General features: G+C 42.2%; 1 protein-coding gene across 1 annotated transcript in view; it reads left to right on the top strand.

The window, feature by feature from the left end:
* Positions 1–14985, top strand: part of C8H3orf20 (chromosome 8 C3orf20 homolog) — a 53118-nt gene that overhangs the window by 16314 nt on the left and 21819 nt on the right. Inside the window, exons 8-10 of the mRNA XM_075983463.1 lie at positions 5075–5206; positions 9634–9757; positions 11205–11451. Of these exons, the coding sequence (XP_075839578.1) occupies positions 5075–5206; positions 9634–9757; positions 11205–11451 (503 nt within the window). The remainder of the gene's footprint in view (positions 1–5074; positions 5207–9633; positions 9758–11204; positions 11452–14985) is intronic.

Below are 14985 nucleotides of genomic sequence, written 5' to 3'. Positions count from 1 at the left end.
TTCTGTTTACTCCTCCCACTTATGTTTTAACCTATGAGGGCCAAGCAGTTTCTTTATTATAATTAACCAATGACCTTCCTCCATCACCTAAGTACTAGGAGCCTCCTTCCTCCCTCCAGGACATGTTTCAGTTCAGAGAAAATTGCTGTCCAGTAATGCCTGTCTGTGGCAGTAATACAGATAGGATGGCACTGAACTGACCTTTCTGCTCAGGCTTCTGAGTGCCAGGATTACAGGTGTACACTGTCATGCCCAGCTATTTAGCACTGTGCCTTATATTTTAGTTCCCCCGGAAGGTGCACAGCAAAGGCCTATATGATCAGAAGTTGCTTGGAATAGAAAGTGGCCCATGAATTATAACTTGGAGTGACAGTGTATGATTCAGAGGTGGCGAAGGGAGTACAATTCTCGGTAAAATGAAAGAATGAACATTACTTCTAAAGGCTTTTGTTGGGGGATTGGTATGGCACCTTTTAAGAGTCCATATGTGCTTTCTATTGAAGAAAGTAGATGACATAGGGTAGGATGACAGGCACCAGGTATCGAGCTCTGGAGAGTATGCATGCTCTCTTAACTCAAATACTGGCTTTTTCTAACTCCCTTCATTCTGCCCTCCAAATCCAAGCTACTCTCTGGTATTATTTCTCTTCAATCTGAAGAACTTTTTTGGCATTTCTATAAACAGAGTTCTTTTGGCAACAAGTTTGCTATTGTTTTCATGTGAAAAATGTCATTGTTAAGGGATTTTTTTTCCCCAAGACATTGTTTCTCTGTATAGCTTTGGACCCTGTTCTGGAACTCACTCTGTAGCCCAGGCTAGCTTTGAACTCACAGAGATCCACCTGCCTCTGCCTCCTGAGTGCTGGGATTAAAGGCATGCACCACCACCACCTGGCCGTTAAAGGATATTTTTATGGGATATGAGATTCTGGATTGGCTTTCTTTTTTCTTTTAATGTTTTGAAAATAGTGTCACATTGTGCCTTCCTTCCATAGTTTAGGATGAAAGTCTGAATCTTTAGTTACCCAAATTTGTTTGCTTTCTCTGGTTGCTAGGTTTTAAAGGTTTTCTCTTAGTTTCTGGTGTGCTGGTTAGTTTTTGTCGTTTTGATAACAAACCTAGACATATCTAGAAAGAGAGAGAATTTTTTTTTTTTGGATTTTTCAAGACAGGGTTTCTCCATAGCTTTTGGTTCCTGTCCTGGAACTAGCTCTTGTGACCAGGCTGGCCTCGAACTCACAGAGATCCGCCTGCCTCTGCCTCCCAAGTGCTGGGATTAAAGGTGTGCGCCACCACCGCCCGGCAAGAGAGAGAATTTTAATTGACTCTCATATTAGATTGGCCTATAGGCAAGTCTGTGGCAGGGGCATTTTCTTTATTAATGATTAATGTGGGAGAATCTAACACACTGTAATCAGTGCTACTTCTGGGCAAAGTGGTTCTAGGTTGTATAAGAAAGCAAGATGAAGGCCTGGAGAGATGGCTCAGTGATTAAAAACTGGTTATTCTCCCATAAGATCAGTTTGATTTTCAGCATTCTTATGGCAGTTAACATTTGTAACTCTCATTCCAGAGGATCCGTCTTCCCTTTTTTGGCCTCCATGAACAATGTATACACATGGTGCACAGATGTACATACAGGAAAAATACCCATACATATAAAATGAAAATAAATGTTTTAAAATAAAGAGAGCCGAACAGTGATAAGGAACAAGCCAATAAGTAGCATTCCTCCATGACCTCTACTTCAGTTTCTGTCTCTGTTCCTGCCATGCTTGAGTTCCTGTGTTAGCTTCTCTCAGTGATGGACTGCGACTGGGACATGGAAGTCAAACCTTTTCCTCCCAAACTTGCTTTTGGGCAAAGTGGTCTTTATCACAGCAATAGAAAGCAAACTAGGACATTTAAGTTTGATGATTTTTTAAAGTATGATTGTCATGTTTATCCTATTTTATTTGTTTTTTAATCTTTTAAATTGTTAAGTATATGTAAATGCATTTAATCAAATTTGAAAAATCTTCTATCATTTCTAGAACTATAAACAATACGCAATACAACTATGTCCCAGACTGTCTCCTTTTCTTTGGAGGTGCCAATTTATATATATTATACTTTTAAGGTGTGTTTGTGTGCCACATATGTGTAGATGCCCTTGAAGGCCAGGGAAGGATGGTGAATCCCCTAAAAGGCAGTTGTGAGATACCTGGTATGGGTTCTGGAAACTGAACTCTGGCCCTCTGGAAGAGTAGCAAATGCTTTTAATTCCTGACTGCCCCATGGGTCTCTCAAGCTCTTTTTGTTGTGGTTCTAATTTTGTCTCTTTGCTTTTCAGAAGTAATTTCTCTTGATCTGTTTCCAAATTCTCTGGATTCCTTGTCATCTCATTTTTGCTTTTATGATAACCTTATAAAAAGTTTAAATTTTAGTATTCTAGAATTCTCTTTAGTTTTCTCTATATATTATCCTTTTGCAGAGAGCTTTCCTTTTAACAATTTACAAGCGTATTTCTCCTTACATCATTGCATATTGTTGCATCAGGTGTCTCAGAGTAATGTGTAAAGATTTCTGTGTCCTGGTTGTGCCAAATATGGCCAACTTCAGTCATTGACCTGTTGCCATGAGAATAGCTCATTATTTTAATGCTTCTTTCACCATAGAATTTTGGGTTATAGACTGCCACTGTCACGCTGTGGAATCTCAGAATCCTGGTGTCTTTCTGTGAATGGTATTGGATGTGATTGTTCTAAAAGGCAAAGAACTTGGTCAACTGAAGCAATGAACTTTTCCCCATCAGCAATAGACAGAACCTCAAATCACAGCATTTTAAATTTCTCTGTGAGCTGTCTTGAGACTGTCTTCACATTTAGGGTTTGGGGACTGGCCAGAGATGTGGGTAAGTTTGTACACAGAATTCTAGACTCTCCTCAGACTCAGTCCCTTCCAGAACTCCTTGTATACTTTACTGTGACTTCTGTTGCCCATGTTCTGGTCTTTGGATCCTTCACCAGAAAGTGGTAGTTTTAAATATGACTGGCCTCTAAGCTAGAACTTTGAGACAGAAGTTCCTTTCATACTCATCCTTAAGTTTGGCCCCTTAAAATCTGCCTGACTGTGCTCACTCTTCTAAGCCACTAAGTAGTTTTTTTGGGGGGAGGGGTGTTATTTTCATTTTCTTCAACTATTTAGTTACCTGTAGGAGGGTCAACCTTTCAGGCATTGGTTTAGCTCTACTAGAAGTAGGGCTAAGGCTGAGAGCTGGAATGCTCGGTTCAGCCTCAATGTGGACGGTTAATGAGAGTAAAGACCAGAGCTAGAGCACCGACTCAGTGCTTAAGACTGTGTTCTGCTCTTGTATAGGACCTGAGTTTGGTTTCTAACACCCTCACTGGATGGCTCACAATGACCTGTAACTCCAGCTCCAGGGAATCCGAAGACTCTGTCCCCATGGGCATCTGCATTTGCATACACATAATGAAAAATAATACATTTTTTAGAAAAGGAAAGACCAGCAGATGAATGAGTAGAATGATTAGTGTAGTTACTAGCAAGAACTAGCATGGTTAGAAATGTTGGCAGTGTTTTTTTTTAACAGGACCATTTCATCAGATGAATGTAGCATTCAGGCATGAACTGCAGAGATAGATGAGGATGAAGACATTGCAAGAGTCCTGGGATTCAGGAATGAATATGAGCATTTTAAAATTAATATTTAAGTTAGCATGCAGAATAACAGACTTGTTATAATATTTTGCAAATATATATATATAACTATACCCTTTACGATTTTAGATGATCATTATTTGACTTAGTAGAAAAGCTCTCTGGGTACCTATGACCTTATTCCTGACCTGGAACAAGAACTTGGAGAGAAGTATCAAATGATCTCTTCAGAAGAGGAGCCTTGACTGAGTTTATAGAACATTCATATTGTGAGCTTTAGAAAAGGGCACATCCCCAGGGAGTGGGACAATAGCTGTACTATGTTAAGCTTTATGCATGTTTTAGCCCACAAACTATATCAGCACCCTTAGAGAATGGCTGTATTATTGATTTTCCTAAATTATTCAATTGCTAAGAGGCAAAACTAGAATAGAATCTGGTCCCTCAAGCAAAGCTTGAGTTCCTGAAGACATCTCTCTTCTGTTTCTCTAGAAGACCCATAGTGGGTAGTTTCTCTTAAGTGAGAGTAATCAGCAAGTCTGAAGATATCCAGAGATTTGGCACATCATGGTTTATTATCTTTCAGATACTGATGGGCCAGATCCAGATGACAGTGTGTGTGAGGTAGAGACTCAGAGATGAGAAAATGAAGCCCTGGCTACCGGGTCAACATCTGAACTAGTGGAAGTAGGAGGAGCAGAGCAGAACAGTCTGGGGTATCTTGTCGTTAAAGAGATGTTGTAGGTCAGAACACTGAAGACTGGGACGAGCACAGCGATGGAGGGTTACACGCTTTGTGGTCTTGGATGAATAACACTCAGAATTGGCAAACTGTTCACAATTAAACAAGCTGCCCTGTTGTACATCCTCTGACACTGTTCTCTTATGAGGGCAGGAGCATTTATGACTTAAAAAGACACTCCTGTCATTAAAAACCTCCTTTGAACAATACTCCCATGGCTACTTCATGCTAAAGGGTTTGAGATTCAGACAGACTGAACAGCTTGCTAATAGAACAAGACTCAAATTAGTTGGTGTTCGAGTAGTCACATCCCAGGGCAGCCTACGGATTCAGACTGACTCACCTGTTTGACACCTGTGCTGCTTTCATCGCTATTTCCAACAGTGGGAAGGAAGGAAGGAAGGAAGGAAGGAAGGAAGGAAGGAAGGAAGGAAGGAAGGAAGGAAGGAAGGAAGGAAGGAAGGAAGGAAGGGAAGGTAACGGAAAGAAGGCATTGTTTACTTTCTCAGTTAATCTCCCAAAGAACACTGGTATTCTGTCTTCTACATGAAAGTTAGAGTCTAGCAAAAGGCCCAGAAAGAGCTTACAAAGCTCAGCTCCAAGCCAAGAATGGTTTGTGCCTTGGACTTGGAAGAAACGAGGATTTATGTGTGCTGGTTTCTTTATCTGCAGGTGAATGAACAAATGAAGCTAACAGTCTTGGGGCCGGACTCCATCACTGTCACCTTCACCTCCATGAACGAGACGGTAACAGTCAGTGTGTCACCCAAAAGCTGTCCCCATGGCATAGTGCATGACAAACGGGTAAGGCAAAGTAGACTAGTAGAGCAAAGTAGGTGGGGAATCTAGCCCTGGCCCAGGGTGTTTCAGCAAAGCTAGCCACATCATAGCTCTGGAACTTTTCCCCAACTACCTCTTACGCAAGACTCTTCCATAGCCTCGTATTTAAGCAACTATAAATGGAAAATTCTCAGAAAAAGGTACTGTGTCTGAACTGAGCACACACAAACTGCTTGTGCCTCACTCCCTGAATCACACAGTGGAGCAGTAACTGATGCAAGACCTGCACTATGCTAGTCTGCCAGGTAATCTAGAGATGGCTAAAAGACAGGGGATAGGAATCCCACACCATTTATACAAGGGACTTGAGCATCTTCAGGTTGAACTATCTGTGGAGATGCTCACATCTGTGAGGATATAGATCCCACAAACAAAGAGAGGTGGTGGCTGTATTTCCCATTATTTATTGGGGGGATAAAATTGAACAGAACCTTTTCAAGTTCAGTCTTTCCATTCATTGGTCTAGCTATGGACCAGGCTAAATCAGCATCATGGAAAAGATAGAGCAGATGAAGAGGATGCCATCCCCAAACCTTGAGGTGTCCAAAAGGCAACCCTTGGCATGGGAAGTAAAATTGGAATAACCAAGAGCTCCTGTGAATGGGGCAGATCACCGTAATTCCCATTGATACTTTGCTAAGGTTGGCTTATAGGACCAGAAGCAGTTTGCCCAGTGCCAGTCCATATTCACACTTGTCCACCTACAGAAATTACAATTAGTATCCCTTTCCCATTCAGTGGTGTCCCGCTGGGCTGGTAAATTCTAAGGATCTGGCCAAGAGGCTCTTAAGCTAGGGGATATTACCATAGTATGCCATAAGCTGTCGGGCTCTACAAGATAGCTAACATTGAGTTACACAAAGACATGGGACAGGAATTTGTTGTAGACCCAAAGTATATGAAGAAGACAATGCTCCCCCCAGAAGAAAGCGTTGTGCCTGCTTTACCCATTGCATTTTCATTCTACCAGCATTTCTCTCTCATTGATTTACCAAGTAACGCAGCAAGCATTTGTTAATACTTGTAGTGTGCCACATGAAGGCACTTTCTAGTGAATAGAACTTTCAGTCTAAGGCACAGAAGAACACAAACCAATTATGAGTCCAACCTGGTTAGTGTCAGTGAAAGGCCTATGGGAGCTTCTGAGACATGAGGAGAGACAGTGTTCATCAAGGCTCTCATAGAAACACCAATGACACTCAGATGCCTGTGAGCTCAAGCTGTATCAACTTCAATAATTATACCTACAGTGGGCTTAGGTGCAGTACAGAGTAGAGTGCAGCTAGCACATGGGAGGCTAGTTCCATCCCCAGCAAAAAGAAAGGAAGGGAAGAAGGAAGCAAACATGGCAGGCAGGTAGACTTGTCAAATAAGCTGAGATGAATGTGCTTGCATGTTGATGCCTCTCTCATGTCCATTTGGTTCCAGGTTCTTGCTCTAATGGTCATTGTTAAATGCATACTATGTCTGATGATCTCTGAGTGTTTCATGAGAGCCATGATATAAGCAACTCAAAGACCATCCTGAGAACTGAATGAAATGACTCTCAAGTCTGTGTCTGCAAGCACATTCTAAGCCTAGGAAAACTAAGTAATTCAAATGTGATTTTGCCTTACCTTAGTTCAATTTAGTGAGCCAGAATTAGATGCCCAAAGCATCTGTTCAATGTGGCAGACTCAAGTAAAAGTCATACAGGGCTGTCGAAACCTTGAAGTGCAATGAGTGCAAACTGATCAGAGATCTCAGTAAAAAAAAAAAATTATTGTGTTTCAAAGACTTAATATAAAAATTTTCAGTAATTTCAAATTTTCATTGTGTGTTAAGTGATCATTTTTATATACTGAGTAAAACAAATATATTATTAGAATTAATTATAACTTTAGGATGATTTGAATGTAGTTAGTAAATATTAAACTAGCTTACATTGTATTTTTACTAGACCACGCTAAATGTCTAGGGTAGTGTCTCCATCAAGAGGCTCACAAAGGCACAGTCTGACAGTGCAGTAGAAGGGTGAAAAGTTATCTAAAATGACTCAATAACTCAAAGAACATGACTATCTTGGGAGCATTTAAGGTTGGGATAAACAGGCCGATGCATTAAAATGGCCTCAGAAAACATGCTGCATTATAGATGACAAACACTGGTGACAGAGAAGGCAGCCTGCCAAAGAAGCATTGTCTGTAATTGCTTGTATTTAAAAAATGCATGGTATGTTCTATAACGTATATTTATAACCAGATGAACATAAGTATAAAAATAAATGTAATCATTTTTTGTGAGCAACAGGATTTCCAAACTTTGTCCTGAACACCAGGTTCAGCATTTCAAGTTATTTTTGCATGAACTTCCCAGGTTCAAATAACTGGTCATCTTAGGTCCTTGGAATTGATAAAGTTTCAAGGACCAAGAAAACTTTCAGAGTACTGGGTCTGGCAAAGAGCCCAGGTTAGGAAGAGACCACAGAACCTTACTCCAGGCACATTTCTGGTTGAGCCCAAGTTTTCCCATCTATATAGTGATGTGTAAAGGCCAACCTGACTTTAATTCCATCCTAGGATTCTCACAGTCCTTTCAAACATACCATGTGTGCTCGAATGGCTCTAGTTCTATAAAAATCCATGGCCATCTAGAAAGGCTGAAACTGGGGGAGGGTAGTGTCTCTGTCATTGGGAAGCTTGTTAAATGGTTTCCCCAGACACCCATCCCAGAGAGAGCCACCTATCACAGCGACAGGCAGAATGGCAGACCCAGCTTTTACAGCCCTGAGGCCTGGTTTCTCACTAAATATTTCTTATCTAGGCAGCACTTTGGAAGCGAGGCGATGTTTTGACTTAAATGCTTTATTAGCCAAGAGTGCCCCTTCAGATCCTTTTTGGAGCTAGGGTGGATATAAATTACAAATAAATAAATAAAATTATCCCAGAAGCAGTGGCTGGAACTGCTCAGAAGGAGGCTGGGACTTTACATGGTTCTTGCCTGGAGGGGAAAAAGACCAACTTAGTCCTTGTCCAGAATATCTGTCTACTCCTCATCCCACTCACTCCACCTGAGACTTAAATTGTACAGAAGAAACTTTCTCATGCTTCCACTAATCTAAGAGGGCAATAGAAAAGCATAGAGCCTGCTCTTTAGGAGCCAGCCAAGTTAAGAGATAAAGGAAGTGAGAAAAATGAAAAAGACCCAGGCAAACATGTTGGGAAAGGGTAGATGCAGATGTTTAGTAGAGAGCAAACGCCACTGGCTAAGGAAACAAGGGCTTCCCAGGGAAAGGCTGACTGCAGTGAAGTCTGGATCCTGAGCATGGTCTTGCAGTACCTTGCAGGCACTCGGCTATGCGCAGCAGGTTCTGACTGCAGTGGAGTCTGGATCCTGAGCATGGTTTTGCAGTACCTTGCAGGCACTCGGCTATGCGCAGCAGGTTCTGACTGCAGTGAAGTCTGGATCCTGAGCATGGTTTTGCAGTACTTTGCAGGCACTCGGCTATGCGCAGCGGGTTCTGACTGCAGTGGAGTCTGGATCCTGAGCATGGTTTTGCAGTACCTTGCAGGCACTTGGCTATGCGCAGCGGGTTCTGACTGCAGTGGAGTCTGGATCCTGAGCATGGTTTTGCAGTACCTTGCAGGCACTTGGCTATGCGCAGCAGGTTCCTCGGAAAACAAGGCTGGCACACAGCTTACTGGAAATGACTACTGTGAGGGTTAGGGAAGAGAGAGGTTGAATTTCAGGGAAGCTGAAGCAAAGGCCTCTTGGATACCAAAGGGAGTCCAGGTGACCCATCAGAGTAATTCCAACTCCAGGTAAAGGCCTGGGCCTTTGTGCGGTAGATGACCCACTGGTCTCTGTAACCTTGGCCAAGCATAGCTTTCCAACTATGAGTTGTCCACAGCCAGTACTCTGGTAGCTGGCTGGGTGGAAGGATTCTAAAAGATGTATATGCACCATAGGGAGAGACTGGCAGTGGACACTCCAGAGGAGCCTCTCTGCATCAGATTATTTATAAAGCAATAACATTTATTAAACACTTCTACATGAAATCAGAGCAGATCAAGGCATAGTCCTTACCTCCAAGAAGCTTGCAGTTTAGGGGTACAAAACATATGTACCCAATTGCTTAGTTAAGTGCTAACTTGTCTTGCAGTCACACAGCACAGTGGGAGTCAATGCAAGCAGTAGTACTACACAGTGGAATCAGAGAGGCCCTCCACAATAGAATAATCTGAGTTAGATCTGGCCCTGACTCAGGAAAGACTAGGCCAGGAGGGACAGAGATGTATTCTAGGAAGAAGGAACAGCCCCTTAACCTTCAGAGCAAAGTCAGTCCTGCTGAACAGGCAGACAGCTTCCTGGGGGCAGGTGACCACTACCCCCATCCCTTTGCCTTCCTCCAGCCAGTTCGCAGAATCAGTACCTTGGATGAAAAGATGTTAAAGATAAACAGAGCCCTGGTTGAGATCAAGAAGCGGTTTCAGAAGACTGTGACTCAGTTTATGAACTCTGTGTTGCTGGCAGCAGGTAAGGGTAGAAAGGTGCATAGGCCTACTAGAAGGTCTCTTAAATCTTGGGTTACCTGTCTCAAAATTCAGTCTTTTTCACCTCTTGAGTTTCAGCCTCCTGAGAGGTAAGGGCAACCAGTATTTTCTATGGGGAGTGCCTGAGGACACACAGCTGGGACTGGTGAGCTGAGATAACTTTAGTTCCTGAACTTTTTCCCTATATGCCTTCAGTGTCTCCATGCAATTATGTTACTTTTCCACAGCTCATAGATTTTGTGCATCCCTCTGGGCCCTTTCTGTTTTGTCCCTTGTACCATCTGTAATCCATTATAACTGTCATTTGCTCTTCTCTCTTCTGTGGATAACAGAAGAAGAGAAAAATCCAATCACTTCACAAAACTGTCCCTGCTAGACACAGAGCACTCTTGGGCCCAGTCAGACAGGCTTCAGGAGCTTTCATGTCTGTGCTCTCTGCTCTACTGAGAGCCCTCAGAAACAAGGTACTACCTCCTGGTTGGGCCTGCAGCCATGCTTCCCACACAGCTTCCCCAAGGAATCTCTCCTTGGCAGCAGAGGCTTAGTTCAATTGTGCCTTTCCTTTGTGAACCTTCCTTGACTTCCCTTACAAAGTAGGGCTCCCCTTCCCATTCTGATGGTTCCCATTCCAATGGTTCCCATGGCTGCTCTGATGGTTCTCAACACTGCTCTAGGTATAAATCTTGTTACCAGGGCTGGAGAGATGGCTCAGTGGTTAAGAGCACTGGCTGCTCTTTTCCAGAAAACCTGGGTTAAATTCCTAGCACCCACATAGCAGCTCACAATTGTCTGTAACTCTAGTTTCAGGGAACTCTGATGTCTTCACACCAATGAACTTAGATAAATTTAAATAAATTATATATAAAAATCTTGTTACCTAGCCTTGTGAATATTTATCTCCTTTTCTTCCCATCCCATCTTTTCTCAGCAGCAAAAGGCCTGTCTTGAGTTGTCTTTACGCATAGCATACTCATTCAATAAATGCTTGCTAGGCGAATAAAGGAGCACTAGGTCTCTGGCCTCAGAAATTTCTACTGGACTAAGTAAAAAAGCAAGACAGAGAAACAAAAATCCCACAACATACCAAAGAAGAGGATGAAACCAGCCTCTTCTCAGCAAAGGGAGCACATGGTGTACCTAACCTTACTGTTGAGTGCTATAAAGTGCTGAGTGAAATACAGGGCATCTGGGAAAGTAAGACTGAAGCTGGATCATGCAGGACAAGTAGAAATGAGATGTGTTTATTCTTGCTGACTACTTATTAGGGCAGTGTGCTAGATACAGAGCAAGGCAGACTGGACAAAAGCCAGTGAGGGGTCTGTGGGTGTGAGCTAAAGTAGACTCTGATGGTCCAGGTGATAGGAGCCAAGAAGCAGGGGCAGAGGTGACGTGGTAGTCTGGGAGAGTGACAACAGTAATCTTGTTGACAGGTCTGTTTACCTTAGAATATCCCACCGTGAAGGAAGACACAGAAGCTAGTCGTGTCAAGTTGAAATCTGGGTCTTACCCTGATCGGAGCCGCAAGTCAAGTTTATACCAAGGAGAAACCCTTGTACGATCCCAGTCAGCCCGACCAGATTCCTTAATTGAAGACACATTGAAGGAAGATTCTATACAAGCACCCTTGATCCCTATTCGAAAGAAGAGTACCAAAGTCCAGGCCAGGGTCACACCAAGGTTGGCTTAATCCTTCATTTCTTTCATAGAGCCAAGGGATGCGATGGGCAGTACAAATGTAGTGGGAACCACACAAGCCCCCTGCCTTTGCAGCTCCCACTCTAGGGGTGGAGGAGATACACATGGATTTAAATTGTATCTTTGACTTTTTGAACATTTATTTATTTATTGTTTGTGTATTTGTATGTATATGGGTATACACATGCCATAGACTACATGTACAGATCAAAGGATACCTCAAGGGAGTTGGTTTTCTCCTCCCACTGTGTGCGCTCCAGAGATTGAACCCGAGTTGTCAGCCACAGCATCTTTACCTGATAAGCCATCTCACTAACCCAAAAATGATGTCATTCCAGATGGCCATGGTATAACTGGAGGTTTCTTTTTAGTCTGCCAGTTCTTGAATAACCATGTTGGGCGCCAATTTGTAGACGGAGGCTGCTGTTCATTTCCTGGCCACCCAGACTGGAAATAATCACACAGAAACTATATTAACTAAAACAACTGCTTGGCCAGTCACTTAAGCATATTATTAACTAGCTCTTATATCTTAAATTAACCCATTTACATTATTTTATATTTTACCATGAGGCTCTTGGTTTACCTGTATGGTTCTGAACAGCATCTGTCTCCTTTGGCAGCTACATGGCATCTCTCTGACTCTGCCTTCTTTCCTCCTCTATCTGTTTGGAATTCCTGCCTTACTCTATTCTGCCCTCCATAGGGCCAAAGCAGCTTCTTTATTAACCAATGGTAATAAAACATATTCACAACATAAAGAGGGGAATTCCACATCATCAGACTGTTTGACTGGTGGCTCAGACTACTTACTGGCTAGCTCTACATATAAATTAACCCACTTCTAATAATCTGTGCATGGCCACATACCCAGTGACTTACCAGTAATACTCTGGCATCTTACTCCTTCAACAGCAGCTGTCTCTCTGACTCTGCCTTCCTTTTCCCTTTATCTTTGCTTGAATTTCCTGCCTGGCGCTATTCTGCCTGGATATTGACCAAATCAGCTTCTTTATTAACCAACTATAATAAAACCTATTCACGGCATAAAGAAGGGCATCCCACATCACCACTGGGCTAATAAGAAAAGGTTTAGAACAGTGTGACATAATAGAGACTGGTCATGGGCCAAATCTAACCTGGATGCCTATTTTTTTTTATCTATTTTTAAATGCTTTGGGTGGAACCAAAAGAAGGCTATTTTATGACATATGAAATGAGAGGAAACTCATTAGTATTTGTTGATGATATTCTATTGGAACACAACCATGTCCACCATTTCCCACTATCCAAAGATGCTTCCCCTTAGCATGAAAATGCCGAGTCCTTGTCACAGAGCTCATCAGGCCTCTGAAGGGTGGGATACTTACTTTCCTGTCCACTGTAGAAAAGACTAGCCCATTCCTGGAACAGAGTGGCTATGGAGTAGACTGGCAAGGCTGCCTTCAATGAGAGGGTCAAGAAAGCTGTTTTAAAGTGATATTTAAAGTGAGAAGTGAAGGATGAGAAACAAGTCGTCCAAACAGAGGTGATAAAGGAACATCACAGAGCCCCAGGAGACAAGAACAAGCTTGGTGTGTGTGAGAACTAGTAAGAGCAGTGTGGCTGGGATGTCACAAAGGAGACCATGGGACTGGCAAGTACAGATAATTTCTGCCAAGCCCAACATCATGAATTTGACCTCTGAGACCCACGTGGTAGGAAACAACTGACTCCTAAAAGTTTTACTCTTATATTCTGTTGTGGCACAAATACACACACACAATCAATGTAATTTTTAAAAATCTTTTTTTTAAAGAATAAAACCATGATATTAGTTGAGAACATAGGAGCAAGCAGGAGGCTAACCAAGTCGCCTCACTATGCTAGAGGTGCCATCCCATATGTGGAAATGGAACCTCATTAGATTTATCCGTTTTTATTTTAAAAACTTAAAATATGTATGTTGGGGCTAGTGAGATGCCTCGGTGGGTAAGGGTCTGTGTTATCAAATTTGATGACCTGAGTTCAATCCCTAGGAATTTACGTGGTAGAAGAAGAGAGCTGAGTCCCACAAGTTGTCCTCTGACTTCCACATGCATGTGTGTAATTGCTCATGCATGTTCACAAATAGACATGTATAATTTAAAGTATATATTTTAAAATATGAAACTGAGCCAAGCAGTGGTGGTGCATGCCTTTAATCCCAGCACTCAGGAGGCAGAGGCAGGCGGATCTCTGTGAGTTCAAGGCCAGCCTGATCTACAAGAGCTAGTTCCAGGACAGGCTCTAAAACTACAGCGAAACCCTGTCTCGAAAAACCAAAATATATATATGAAACTTACACAAAAGAATGAGAAAATTCTACCCACATAGCTCAAGTGCACAGACCCTGTAGCCACCAAGTCAGGAACAGACCCTTACCCACTCCCTAGAAGTTCCTTTATGCCAATCCAGTCTTTGCTTCCTTCCTCCCCAGGCCAAACATTGTGAACACTACAGACTAGCTTTTGTTCTAACTTTATGTGAATGGATGTGTGTGGTTTGTTTTCTGGGTGTGTGGTTTTTTCATTCATTGTTATGAATTGACATTTACCAATATCCCGTGCCCAGCGCTCATTTGTTCTCTATATAACAATTTATTCTGTGATCATGCCACAGACCATGCATTCTAATGACATAGGTGTTTGGTTGTTCATGGCTGTTGTGCTGCAAAATTGTGCTGCTGTGGGCATTTGTCTTTCATGTGATCATCAAATGCCAAGGTACAAAACCAGAGTGTGTATAGATATGCTCTGCTCCCTGTATAGATGATTGGTCTTCCAGTCGTTCTAGCAACCTTAGCTCCCAGCAGCAGTGTATAAGAACTCCAGTTCTCCAGTTGCTTCATGTTCTTACCAGTGATAATGTTGTTTTTTCTCTGTCTAAAAAAAAATGGTGTGTGTGTGTGTGTGTGTGTGTGTGTGTGTGTGTGTGTGTGTGTGTGTGTACATACATATGCACACTTGGGGGACATTGAATGCCCTTTCATTGAATACTCTATGATTCTCTGTCTTATTTCCTTGGAACAGGGTTTCTCACTGAGCTCTGAGTTGCTCAGGCATTCAGCAAGTCCCAGCAAACTTGTCTCCATTCTCTCATAGCCTGTGGCTATAGGAACTTGTGGTCATGCCCTGCTTTTTATTTAGGTGTTGGGGATTTTAACTCAGGTCTTTGTGCTTGTGCAACAAACACTTTTACTTTATTGAACCGTTTCCCCAACTCCTAGATTATGTTTCACACTGTCCATTTTGAGATAATTTTGTATAAGATACAGTGTATGATTTGAAATTTGTTGGTTTCACACATGGCTATATATTCGTTTCCACAGAATTAAAAAAATAGATACTTTTCTTCATTAACTTGTCTTTTCACCATTCTAAAGAAAAACGGTGGGTCATATTTGTGTGGGTCTCTTTCTGTACTGTTTTATTAATATGACTTTCAAATATAGAAGCAGCCTTGTATTTCTGGATAAACTTCTTTCAATTATAAAGG

This window comes from Microtus pennsylvanicus, chromosome 8, assembly GCF_037038515.1.
Source record: "Microtus pennsylvanicus isolate mMicPen1 chromosome 8, mMicPen1.hap1, whole genome shotgun sequence".
Taxonomy (NCBI): Eukaryota; Metazoa; Chordata; class Mammalia; order Rodentia; family Cricetidae; genus Microtus; species Microtus pennsylvanicus.
Note: the sequence above shows the minus strand (reverse complement) of the source record. Positions and strands in the feature narration are given on the sequence as shown.